Below are 13,415 nucleotides of genomic sequence, written 5' to 3'. Positions count from 1 at the left end.
ACACTAAAAGACGAACCAGGGACAAACTAAGTCCACATCACAGATGTCATCTCGGTCGGAAAGTCTACCCGATACATCTTCAAGTTCGTCGGTCTCTTGGCCTTCTCAGGCCTGATAATGGTCCTTGGAATGTCGAATCCAAGTTGTCAGACCACTCGATCAGGCATGTATGGCTCAATGATGCTACGGTACTGGATTCAGCCAATAAATAGAGTGGATGGCACGCGTCGTGCAGGATCAACTCCGTACGGTAGCCAGTTAACCTCATTATCAGTCAGCTGATCCAATCTAGCACGAAAAGCGAGGAGGCGCTCCATGCTCTTGTTGGGGCATCCCGATCCCACATCCCAAGCAGACGCACGAGGAATACTAAGTTCCCTCGTCAAGGTACCCTGCTGAGGCCAGAAGCAAGGAAAGTACTTGTAGATCCACGCCTGCAGAAGCGTGAGACAACCAGAGATTGAATCGGCCTCTGTTCTTGATGCCGTACCCAACTAGCGATACAGATATGCTAGAGCAGCTGAACCCCAAGAGAACTCATTGAACGGAAGATCATCAACAACAAGCTCGTTGAGGAAGGACGGATGAGTACGGTTACCACTCTTATCCAAAAACAGACATCCGCTTAGTGCTAACCACATGTAGGCACTATAATGGACACTAAAGGGCCTCTGCGCCTCCAAGGTCGAGTCCATAATCCTCTCGGTCAGCACCCCACTACCCTGCCAAATGGTTTTTGTACCGCACTTCTCATTCAACTCTTTCGCAGTCATGTCCATGGTAACCGAGCACGCGTCCCGTATGACGTCCGTGCTAGGAGTAGTGGAAACCATGGAACCATCAACACGAAGCCTAAGAATATGGTACACATCGTACAACATGATCGTGATCTCCCCAAATAGCATATGAAACGTGTTCGTATCTGGCTGCCATCTCTCAACAAAAGTAGAAATCAACGGCCAGTCAAAACGCCTCAACATGATCCCGGGTAAGTGAGACAGACCACTACCATCAATCAATTCCAGGTGCTCCTGTGCAAGACGACCTCGCCAGGTAACCAATTCAGAACACAACTGTATCCTACTCAAACAGCGTAAAACATTACGCTCCTACCCGAAATTTTTCCGAATATTAAGCACCAAAAGGAGCGTAAAACCGATTAAAACATTACGCTCCTTTTGGTGCTTAACATCACGCTCCTTTTGGTGCTTAACATCACGAAAAAAAATTGGAAATATTAAGCACCAAAAGGATATTAATCACGAAAAAATATATTAAGCACCAAAAAATATATTAAGCACGAAAAAATTAAGCACCAAAAGCAAAAAAACAAAAAATTAATCAAGACAAAAAAAAAAAAAAAAAGAAATCCGAAATTTAGGGACATCCGCCTGAAATTTCCGGATGTACCAAGGAAATTTCCGAAAATTTCCGAAAATTTTAATTTTTTTTTCCGAATTAACGACCAAATTCCAGAATGTACCTGTTCGCCGCTGCCGCCACGATCGCCGTAAGTCAGCCTAATTCGCCGCCGGTCCGCCATTGTCCGATTTCTTGTACCCTCTTTGGATTGGTCGTCGTTGTTGGTGTTTTTCTTTTTAATTTTCTATTTTTTTTTTTTGGATTTTTAGATTGTTTTTCCTAAATTTCTGATTTTTTGATTTTTGGAGACAATTGAAAATTTTAGAGAGATATTTTAGAGAGAGAAGTACGAGCGTGAAATGTGTGGCGTGAGTCAGTGTCGTGAGTATTTATATACGGGGTGCAAATACGGAAATTTATGAAAATAAAGCGAGCGATCCCATGTAATTTGGGAGCGACAATTAACAACACCCCTTTTTTAAGGTGTTATAGTAAAAGTCAAATTTTTAGATTCTTTTAATTCAGTTATTTTTATTTTATAGATTCTTTTTTCATGATGTTTATGTTGTATTAGTTATCCTACTAGGTTTTTAAGGAAATTTAACTTTATATGTACTATGCTATAGATTCTTTTGTCATACATGTTAATATATAAGGTTAAAAAAAATTGTATCAAACATCAAAATATGTTTAGAACTTAATTTTTCTGATCTAATTTGAAATGTAATTTTTTTTTAATTTTAATATAAAATAAGGTCATGTTCTCTTCACCTTGTTTTTGCTGCACTGAAACTATTTTTACTAAGTTGAAATCATTTTGTTAAACTTAAATTATTTTTACTGAATTGAAATTAATTTTTCTAAAACTTAAAATTATTTTTACAAATTAACTATTATATATATTTTTTAAAGCTGCTGATTTTTGATGAACTAACTTTATTTTTACTAAACTGAAGTTTATTTTAATGAACTGAAATTATTTGAAAAATCGGCTTAAAATAATATCAACTATCAACGGTGTGTGAAAATAATACGAACTCAAATATTTGCTATTAGTAGTACCACCTTTTATATGTGAAAAATAGAACGTTGGTTACGGAAAAATTATTTTTATTAATATTCCGTCTATATTTATTATTATTATTTTTATTAATTTTCTATTTATTTTCAAAATACATATTATATTAACAATTTCCTTTACAAACCAAATTATTAATGCCCCACCCCTTTCTTAGGCTTCAAATTTTTTTTTTTTGAATTGTCTATGTATTTAAATATTTTTTTTCAAAATACCTGTAGTAATTTCTACTATCACACAATAGTAAATAGGGTACTTAAATGCATTATTATGTTGATATAATTATTAAAATATTGTTTCAAAAATCCAAAATTTCCCACATTCACCAAACAAATAATGTGGGGAATTTTTTGGATTTTTTACAAAAATTTTAAACTAATTATATCAAAATAATAATGCATTTAAATACCCTATTTATTATTGTGTGGTAATAGAAATTATTACACTTATTTTGTAAAAAAGAAAAAAAATTATTAATTTTGATTGTAAAGGAAATTGTTAACATAATATATTGAAAAGAAAACCTAAAATTATTTAAAAAAAATAAAATAATTAAAAGACGGAATATCCATGGAAATACTTTTTTGGAGACCGGCGTTCTATTTTGTACATGCAGCATAAAAGGTGGTACTGCTAATAGCAAATATTTGAGTTTGTATTATTTTGCACACGACGTTGCTAATCTGATCTAATATCATATCACTAATAAATAAATTAAAGTCGGTCTCGCAGCCAGGCAACGAGACAACGACACTTGGCATTCTAGTTTTTCGCCAAGTGTCGCACCACGTAGGAGATAAATAGGTATTATTGTGACACATATGATGCTAAGTAAGCGAATTTTGGATAAATTTTTTTAGATAAAATTGTTGTATAGAGTTTTATTATCGAAAAAATTCTAATATTTCATATATACAAAATTAATCATAGCTTTTAATAAATATCCTGTAACTCAATTCTATTTCCATCATCAAATTCGTTTAAAAAGTTCTTTAAAATAAGATCCATTTATAATAGTATATTTAATCACAAACTTTTATATGTAGCTAGCCAAATCGTGTCACCACTATTACAAGAGTTACTTGATTAGTGCTATAGGGGTTACTTGGTCAGTGTTATAATGGTTACTCAATCAGTAGATAGGGGTTACATAGTTAGTATTAGAGGTTACTTAGTTAGTATTACAGGGGTTACTCGGTCATTTTTATAGGAGTTACTTTGATGGTGTGGCTAGTCGCATACAAAATGCATTGTTATTTAATTTATTAAAAAAATATATTAGAGAATCAGTAAAAATAAGTTTTAATCAGCAAAAATAATTTTTGTTTGGTAAAAATTCTTTCAGTTCAGTGAAAATAATTTAAGTTTAATAAAAATAATTTTAAGTTGATAATAACATAGATATTTGTTTAAAAACAAAACTACAAAAATTACACTATTATATAAATATAAGCCACATGATATCGTATGTCTAAATATTCTACATTATCAAAACGAATTATTTGATTGTATTTAATATTCAAGTAAAAAAATTATCTTAAAATTTTATTAACCATTTGGGCATCGCCATGAGACGGCGACACTTGGTTTTCCAGTATTTCGCCAAGTGTCAATCCATGTAGGCGACAAATAGATATTATTGTGACACAAACGGTGATAAGTAAGCGAATTTTGGATAGATTTTTTCAAGATAAAAATATTGTATAGTGTTTTATTATCGATATACTTCTAAAGTTCTAATATTTCATATATACAAAATTAATCATAATTTTTAATAAATATCCTATAACTTGATTTTATTTCCATCACAAAATTCATTTTAAAAAGTTCTTTAAAATAAGATCCACTGATATATATATATATATATAAACTACGGAGTAAAAAATAATATAATAAATAAAATGTTAAAAGTAATTATTTTTTTAACACGTAAAATCAACAGATTTTATTATTGGCCTAATTGGACCATTTGTAATATATGGCACGTAAATGGCTACGGAGGCTTTTTAAAACCCGTAAAGTTCTAAAACCTTGTTAACATTGATCTGAATTCACTTCAAGATTCCCTTGTATTTTACAGTATTTGTTGTGTCCTAATTTTAGTAGTTTTTGACTTTTTTTAATTTTATTAACGAAATCACAAACATACACAAAAATATTACAACTGAATATGAAGAATACCTGATTCAAAAGGTTTAATGGTAAATCAATGGTCGACTAAAAAAAATTAATGATACTTGGCCATATTTATTATTATAATTACGTGGTTATTCGTATAGGAGTAAAGTTATATTGTTAATTGGATATTCATATTAATTATAATATGTGGTGTGTTGCTATAAGTTTAATTCTATTGTCAATTAAAAGATAAATGTTTTTCAAAAAAATTATAAATTGTTTTATGTATACTTGTTTATCCTAAAAATATCTATCCAATCTAATCTAATGTGGCATCTAATCTAATCACAATAATATCTATTTGTCGCCTGCATGGCTCGACACTTGGCGAAAAACTAGAATGACAAATGTCGTTGTCTCGTGGCCTGACTGCGAGACCGGCTTTATTTATTAGTGACTAGTTTTGTGTCCGGATGATGCCCAGATTGTTGATAAAATTTTAGAATAAACTTTTTGGCTTGAATGTTTAATACGGTCATATAATCCCTTTTGAAAATGAAAAATATTTGGTCATATGATATCATATCGCTTATTTATATAATGGTATACTTTTTGTAGTTTTGTTTGTAAATAGATATCTACTCATGTTATTATTAACTTGATATTATTTTTATGAACTTAAATTATTTTTTTACTAAACTAAAAGTATTTTTACTAAACTAAAATTATTTTTATTGATTAAAACTTATTTTAATTAATTTTATATTTTATCGACACACTCTTCTTTTCACAAAATTATACTCCCTCTATTATTTTTGTGTCCCATTGAAATTTAGCACATATGTCAACATAAAACTTTGATAAACAATAACTTTTTTATATATATATATATATATATATATATATATATATATATATATATATATATATATATATATATATATATATATATATATATATATACTTCCTCCGTAAACGGTTATTTGCAACATTTACTAAATGTAGGCGCTATCAATTATTTGCAACAAAATTATTTCTTTCCTAATATAGTAACTTTTTTATGGTAAAATGACTAAAATACCCTCATTTAAAAAATATTAACACATAATACTTCACATAATTACAAATTATATTAACCCTAATCTAACTTAGGTATCTAACTTTTTTTTCCAAAAAATCAGATCTCCCCACCATCATCTCTCTCCTCCATCTTCATCTCCCCACCATCTTCTTTCCCAAAAAATCAGATCTCCCACCATCATCTCTCTCCTCCATCTCCCACCATCTTCTTCGATCTTCGATCTTCATCTTCTTCATATCATCATCATCATCTTGAACCACCAATTTCTCCATTTTCGTTCATCTTCATTTTCGTCCTTCTTCCTATCATCTTGTGTGGCATGTGGCGTGTGGTGGTGGTGGTGGTGGTGGTTGAACCACCAATTTCTTCATTTTCGTTCATCTTCTTCCAGATCTGTGGGTTTCATTGTTTTAATTGCTATTTTTTGGACTGAATTTTTTTCAATTTAATGTCCAATTTTAACTGAATAAATTAAAAACTTCGATTTTCTGGGTTTGAATTGGGTTCCTGCGGTGGTGGTGGGTTCTTGGGTTCCTGGGTGCGGTGGTGGGTTCTTGGGTTCGTGGTGCAGATCGTGGGTGGTGGGTTCTTGGGTTCGTGGGTGGCTGGGTGGTGGGTTGGTGGTATCGTGGGTGCGTTAGCGGGTGGTTTCGTAGGTGAGGTGTTTGCGGCGGTGGTTTTGTGGTTGCTGGGTTGTTTCGGTGCCGCTGGGTGGTGGTGGTGGTTTCGGTGCCGCTGGGTGGTGGTGGTGGTTTCGATGCTGTAGGGTGGTGCTAGTGGTGGTGGGTTATTGTTTTAATTTTATCTGAATTTGTTTTTTTTTTTGGTTGGATTATTACTTAATCATATGCCCTTAATTTTCTATAATCATGTTTTAAAAGTTTTGCATTGGTATCCGTAAACGGTACCATTGTTGCAAATAACCGTTTACGGAGGAAGTATATATATATATATATATATATACATATATATATATACATATATGTATATATAACAGACATTGGTCGTAGTAGACCAAGTGAATATAGTGCAACTTACAAAACAAAAAATAATAACAAACGTGAAAAAACAATAATAGGTAGTGTTTCTACTCTCTTTTTGTTTCTAACATTTTTAAAAAATATAAATACTAATAATAATAATTTATTATTGTTATTAGGAAAATTGGCTTAAAATAATATTAACTATCAATGGTGTATGTAAAATAATACAAACTCAACTATTTGCTATTAACGGTACTACCTTTTGTACTACATGTGCAAAAGAGTACGTCGGTCACCAGAAAAGTATCTCGTGGAATATTCCTTCTATAATAATAATAATTTTTATTAAAGAATACAAAAAAATTAATAAAATAATAAAATAATAATAAATATAGACGAAATATTTCGCGAAATACTTTTCCGGTGATCGGCGTACTATTTTGCACATATAGTACAAAAGGTGGTACCGCTAAAAACAAATAGTTGAGTTCGTATTATTTTTCACACATCGTTAATAATTGGTATTATTTTAAGCCAAGTTTCCTTGTTATTATTATTATTATTATTATTATTATTATTATTGTTATTATAAAAAAGACAAAGTCATACAACCTACAAAAAATTAGTGGGAAGCCGAGATACAATCTGGCCCCCTACTCCTCTAGTTATAGCAAATCCTATACAAAATGTGGCCATAAATAAGTACACTCTTTAAAACGGGTATCCGAGACAACGCTCGGGAAACGTACTAGTATATAAATAAAGTAGGCATTTTTCGGGAGCATTTGGAGCGCCACGTAAGCAATCTAATTATTTCGACTAATGATACACCCTCCATTTTTTTAAAAATGCATCGCTCTAATTTACGCGGAGTTTTAGAAGAGTTATTTGCTTTAATATTATATTTTAATTTGTAAGTGGGGCAAGTGGATGATTAATTTATTTTTATAAAAGTACAATGTGGATCATGTAATAGATAGCATGTGAGAGAGAATGATTTATTTAATTATCTAAGTGGGGACCATGAAAGAGAGAGAAATGATGAAATATTTTGGGTGGGGAATTAGAGAAACGAATTAGATATTATATCTAAAATTTTACACATTTTTTTGTATGCGGCCTGCTGTACCGTGCGGCAGGGGTTACTTGAGTTACTCGTTTAGGGGTTACTCGAGTTGTCGGGGTTACTCGAGTTTCTCGGTCAGGAGTTACTTGAGTTGCTGGGGTTACTTGAGTTAGTCGGTCAGGGGTTACTTGGGTTACTCCTGACCGAGTAACCCCTCAAGTAACCCCTGACCGAGTAACCTCTCGAGTAATCCACGACCGAACCCCTTGAGTAATCCCTCAAGTAACCCCTGACTGAACCCTCAAGTAACCCCTGACTTGAATTACTCGAGTAACCCCTGACCGAACTCCTTAAATAACCCCTAACCGAGTAACCCTTTACTGGGTAACTCGAGTAACTCAAGTAACCCCTAACTAAGTAACCCCTCAAGTGACCCTTGGTTGAGTGAACCCCTCGAGTAACACCTGTCCGAATCCCTCAAGTAACCCCTGACTTGATAACTCATGTAACTCCTAACAAAATAACTCGGGTAACCCCTGCCACATGGTGTAGCCTGCTGCACCAAATAATTTCTGAAAATTTTGATGTCACATAGATTAAACCACAAATAAAATTATCTTATTAATCTTTTTTTTTTTTACTTAGAGAGGAATATATTTATCTTATAGATTAATAATAATAAATAAATAAATAAAAAAGATAAGTGCACAAATTTTACAAAAACTCTTACTCATACGTCAAATTAAAAGATAAGAAGAGATCTTATGTTAATATTATGATGTGGTATCAATATTAATATTACAATTAATTAATCACTGTGACCATAAATCTTATTCCGTTATTCGACATGATCATTAAATTAATGGCAAAAGCTTAGTTTGGTATTCATTTTGCTTTAAAAAATAAATAATAAATAATAAATAATATTAGATTTAAATGACAAACTATCATTATAAGATAAATTTTGATAGAGTTTATAATAAGAAATAAAAATTGTTCCTTAAATCATATTTAAATTAAAATTTGTGATACCTACTATTATAAATATAAGCATCACACGACGCCAACAAAATTTTGTATCAATACAAAACCACAACAAGCGAATTTTCTTTTAGTAATTTTGTCATTTTTAGGTCATCAATGGTTGGGTAATTCTTAGCTTAATTTTAAAATCCATGTTTAAATTTATATTTGTAATCATTACTTTAATGATTATATGTTTATGTTTATGATTTGTTCACTGAATTTTGTTTTTACATGCAGATATATTCGAGCAAAAATGATTGAAAAATCAAAGTACGAGTTTCTCGCCTGTTTGATGTACTAAACTTACACAAACAAGATAGCTTAATAAGTTTGGATATGGGCCTACATATTGGATGAGGAGGTATTTTTAATATTTATTAAATTTTTTTATAAACCTCCTTAGTTTTTTATTAATTAATTTTATTGAAAAAAAAGAATATTTTGTGATTTAGGTGGCTTAATCAAGTTATTAAGTTAACTTAATTTCTTATTTTTAATTACAGTGATTACGTTCATACCTCAATTAAGCCAACTTTGTTCAACACTTTCGTTTAAAATTGATTGAAGGAAAAGTTTGCTCCATTAAATACTTTTCAGTCATTCCAAATAAGAAGCAATATTACGTTGTCAATGACAACAATATAATTGATTCAATTTTTCCAAAATACTATTGTTCGGGCGATTGGGGACGATGAATTCCAATGAATAGATTTGATTTTATACAATTACAATTTTTAGATCAATTTCGCAACTTCACTTCCTAGTAAATATATTGATAAATTATATAAAAATGTAAATATTAATTTTATATCAATATTAATTTTTCTAATATTTATGTGTTCTATTTATCCACTTTTATTAGATGTAGTAGGTATTTTTGTGAATGAAGTTGGTGATTCTATCGACATAGAAGACAAATGATATACATGTTTTCGATTATTTTTAAATAATATTTCTTATAAATATTTTGTTACATATGTTTATGTGTATTTTTAATGTTCCCTAACCTAAATACAACTTGACTTTAATATGAACTAAATGGTCCGATTACTACTATTGCTACTCAATTTCATAAATAAATAAAACTAATTTGGTTTGGATGAGAATCAAGTTCCATTACTTTCGTGCCACAAAAACAAAATATATATATATATATATGTATGTATATATATATATAGGTGAATAATGAAAAGTAGGAACCAATCTCAGCCTTTAATCACGCTTCATCTGATGGCTCACGTTTCACCCGCATTCATTAATGGCATTTTTATAAATTTGCGGCTTTTCAAACTTATTTCTAGTTTTTTAGCTTTTAAGCCAATTTCAGTTACTTTATGATTGATTTCATTTACTTTTATTAACTTTTCATTTACTTTTTAGAAATGAACTAGAAACTACTTTATAAAGTTGAAATATTACGAAAATGCCATTAATGACACGGGAAGCATGTGGACCGTCCGATTAACATGATCTAAGGGCCTAGATTAGTTTTTAGTTCTCATTTTAGCCTTGGTTCTCATTATAACTTGGTTATATATATATATATATATATCCGGTGAGAACCACCCTTTATATGAGAACACTCTTAATATATGAGAACAAATTTAAGCCTTAGGGTCAAACGATATCAACGGCTCTAATAAATCCAAACTTTTCATCCATGTACTTGCTGCTACTCAGAAAAACAGAGTGAAGAAACTACGAGCTTCAATTTCAATGAGATTCAAGGATTTCGAACACAATTCCATTCGATTTTTGTCAGATTTTAGCAGCAACAAGAATCAACAAGCTTCATAGATTATACAGGTAAATAATCAACAAAAGTTATGTTAGTTTTTTCCGAATATAATTTTCTTAATTTTTGTCAGTATTTTCGAATTTACACAGTGTTGTTTATCATTATCTTATTTGTGTTGACATAATCCTTTTACTTAGTTGATTAATTTTTGTTATGAATTCTATAATTGTGTTGCAATTAAAACTTGGTTTAAAATGGGTTATTGGTGCATTTTATGATACTTATGGATATCCTAATAGTGCATACAAGGTGTTTGATAAAATGCTTGTTAGAAATCTTGTGACTTGGTACTCTATTATCAATGAGTTTGTTTTGAATGAGTTCGTAGGTAATACTTCGGATACTTTTGATGCGGAAAATGAACTTCCCTTTGTTATTAGGGGTAGTCAGATTGGTGTGGCAGACGGGGGTAGTTGGGTTAATGTCTTAGTTGGTGGTATTCGAACATATGATGATCTTGGTATTTATCATATGAGCAAACAATTCTTTGCTCATCTATCAAATGAGCAAATAATTCTTTCCTCATTTATTAAATGAGTAAACAATTCTTTGTTCATTTATTAAATGAGAAACAATTCTTTGTTCATTTTGTCAAAATGAGCAAACAATTCTTTGTTCATTTATCAAATGTGCAAACAATTCTCTGCTCATTTGATAAATGAGCAACAATTCTTTGTTCATTTTGTCAAATGAGCGAAAATTCATTGTCCATATACAAAATGAGCAAACAATTCTTTGCTCATTTATCAAATGAGCACATAATTCTTTGCTCATTTATCAGACGAGCAATTAGTGTGCTGTAATGTGTGGCGTGGCTGTGAGGACTGTAGTAGCAGCTTAGTGTTGGCTGGGAACGTTGGCTGCAAAATAGCTGGTAGCAGGGCATGGTTGGTGGCGCAGATATTAGGATGTGTGGCCTGCTGGGTGTTATTGTTGTTGTTGTGCGTGTGATTGGGTAAGGTGAGGATGGAATTGTGGTGTAAGATAAGAGATTTGGTGGAGTTGTGCGTGTGATTGGGTAAGGTGAGGGTGGAGTTATGGTGTAAGGTGAGGGTAGAGTTGTGGTATAAGATAAGAGCTTTGGTCAAATGATCAAACTAATTCTTGGTTGTCTGTACAAATAAGCAAAAGCAAGGAATAAATTGGTGCATAATATTTGTCTTATTATTTAGCCCTCAAGTATTACAAGATTTTCTTATAAGAGATGATGCATAATATTTGTCTTATTTGGCTTGTGTATGATGTCAAGCGAGCAAGCAATTATTTGCTCATTTTTCAAATGAGCAAATTATTCTTTGCTCATTTTGTCAAATAAGCAAATAATTCTTGCTCATTTGTCAAATGATCAAATAAATCTTGCTCATTTGTCAAATGAGCAAGCAATTATTTACTCATTTATCAAATGAGCACATAATTCTTTGCTCATTTATCAAACGAGCAAACAAATATTTGCTCATTTATCAAATGAGCAACAATTCTTTATTAATTTTATCAAATGAGCAAACAATTCTTTGTTGATTTATCAAATGAACTGATCAAAAATTTATAACATAGAAAATGATTTAAAACATATGATAAAACCTATTAGCTAATTGGTATAGCACTATGAAAATGCATAGGTGATGTAGGTTCAATTCCTACATAGGTTATCTCTATAAACAAAATTAATTAAAAAAAAAAAATCAAATTCGTACTAAATTATATGAGCAAAAAACTGGTTTGAAATGATTTAAAACTATATAAACTTTGTTACAATTAAACTCTCATACAAACTTGTGTCTCCACTTTACATAAATGAACCTACGTGGGATTTGAACCCACATCTTTTGTGCATTTGCACAATGCTCTACCCTTGAGCTAGTAGGCTAACGTATCTATAACATTCAAACACACTCACAAATGAGCATTAATTTGACAAAATGAGCAAGAATCATTAGCTCATTTGTCAAAATAGTTTGCTCATTTGACAAAGGAGCATCGAATATTTTTGCTCATTTGACAAATGAGCAAAAAATAATTGCTCATTTGACAAATGAGAAAAAATTTAATTGCTTATTTTGACAAATTATTTGCTCATTTTTGACAAATTAATAAAGAATTAATCAACAGATGAGCAAACATTTGTTTAATTATTCATTAAATCAGCAAGCTGGAAAAATGCTGGAGTTACTAAATTACAATTTCTTTTGTACTTATACTCACATAAAGCTAGAAAAATCGAATTCTAGTTCCAGTTGAGGCAACTTCTTCAACGCTAGATGTGGCCATTGTAGACAATGCCTGGATCAAATAATCACACATGCAAATCAAAGAATACTTTAGGTCAGAAAGAGAGGAAAAATAGGAAGGGAAAGAAATGTGAGTCAAAACCATAATTGTGCCAGCAGCAGATGCTGACCTCGTTGTTGCAAATTCTCCTGCAAGAAAATGATCACTTCATAAAAGGAGGTTTTTCCAGTTTCTCAATTTAGCATAGAGTATCTATACAACAAGCTTAGACAAAGAAATTAAACACTACACTATTTAGGAGGAAACTAAGAAAATTAATGTCATAGTAGAAACAATAATAGCATGGTGAGGATGCCCTGGGGAGTGTCAGATATATGCACCTTATGCAAGTACATGCCACATTATATACTTTAAAAGCAGGAACTAATATAAAATGTGGCTCATGAGGCTGTGAGACTAGAGCATTGACGAGTGTCAGACTGTGAATACTATTAATTAAAGTATCATCTTCAAAATTTATTCATATATGATAGAGCATCTAGTTTAGAGCATTTGATTCAAAGCATTGATCCAATACTGCTATGTTGAACGGAGTAATTATCAGCACTTAGTAACCTAACATTTTGGAAAAAACCAATTTCATTTAACTCTTAATAGTTGAATTATAATCACTA

At 31.2% G+C, this 13,415-nt stretch overlaps 1 protein-coding gene across 1 annotated transcript; it reads right to left on the bottom strand.

Annotated features, from left to right (window-relative positions):
- Window positions 1–494: 494 nt before the first annotated feature.
- Window positions 495–1,543, bottom strand: LOC110721362 (protein MAIN-LIKE 1-like). Its single transcript, XM_021900499.1, has 2 exons — window positions 1,484–1,543; window positions 495–1,109 (listed from the first exon to the last, which is right to left on the bottom strand). The coding sequence occupies exons 1-2, from the start codon at window positions 1,541–1,543 to the stop codon at window positions 495–497; spliced, it is 675 nt and encodes a 224-aa protein (XP_021756191.1).
- Window positions 1,544–13,415: the final 11,872 nt, after the last annotated feature.

This window comes from Chenopodium quinoa, unplaced genomic scaffold, assembly GCF_001683475.1.
Source record: "Chenopodium quinoa cultivar QQ74 unplaced genomic scaffold, ASM168347v1, whole genome shotgun sequence".
NCBI lineage: Eukaryota > Viridiplantae > Streptophyta > Magnoliopsida > Caryophyllales > Amaranthaceae > Chenopodium > Chenopodium quinoa.
The sequence above is the reverse complement of the archived record's forward strand: the minus strand, read 5'-3'. Positions and strand labels throughout refer to the sequence as shown.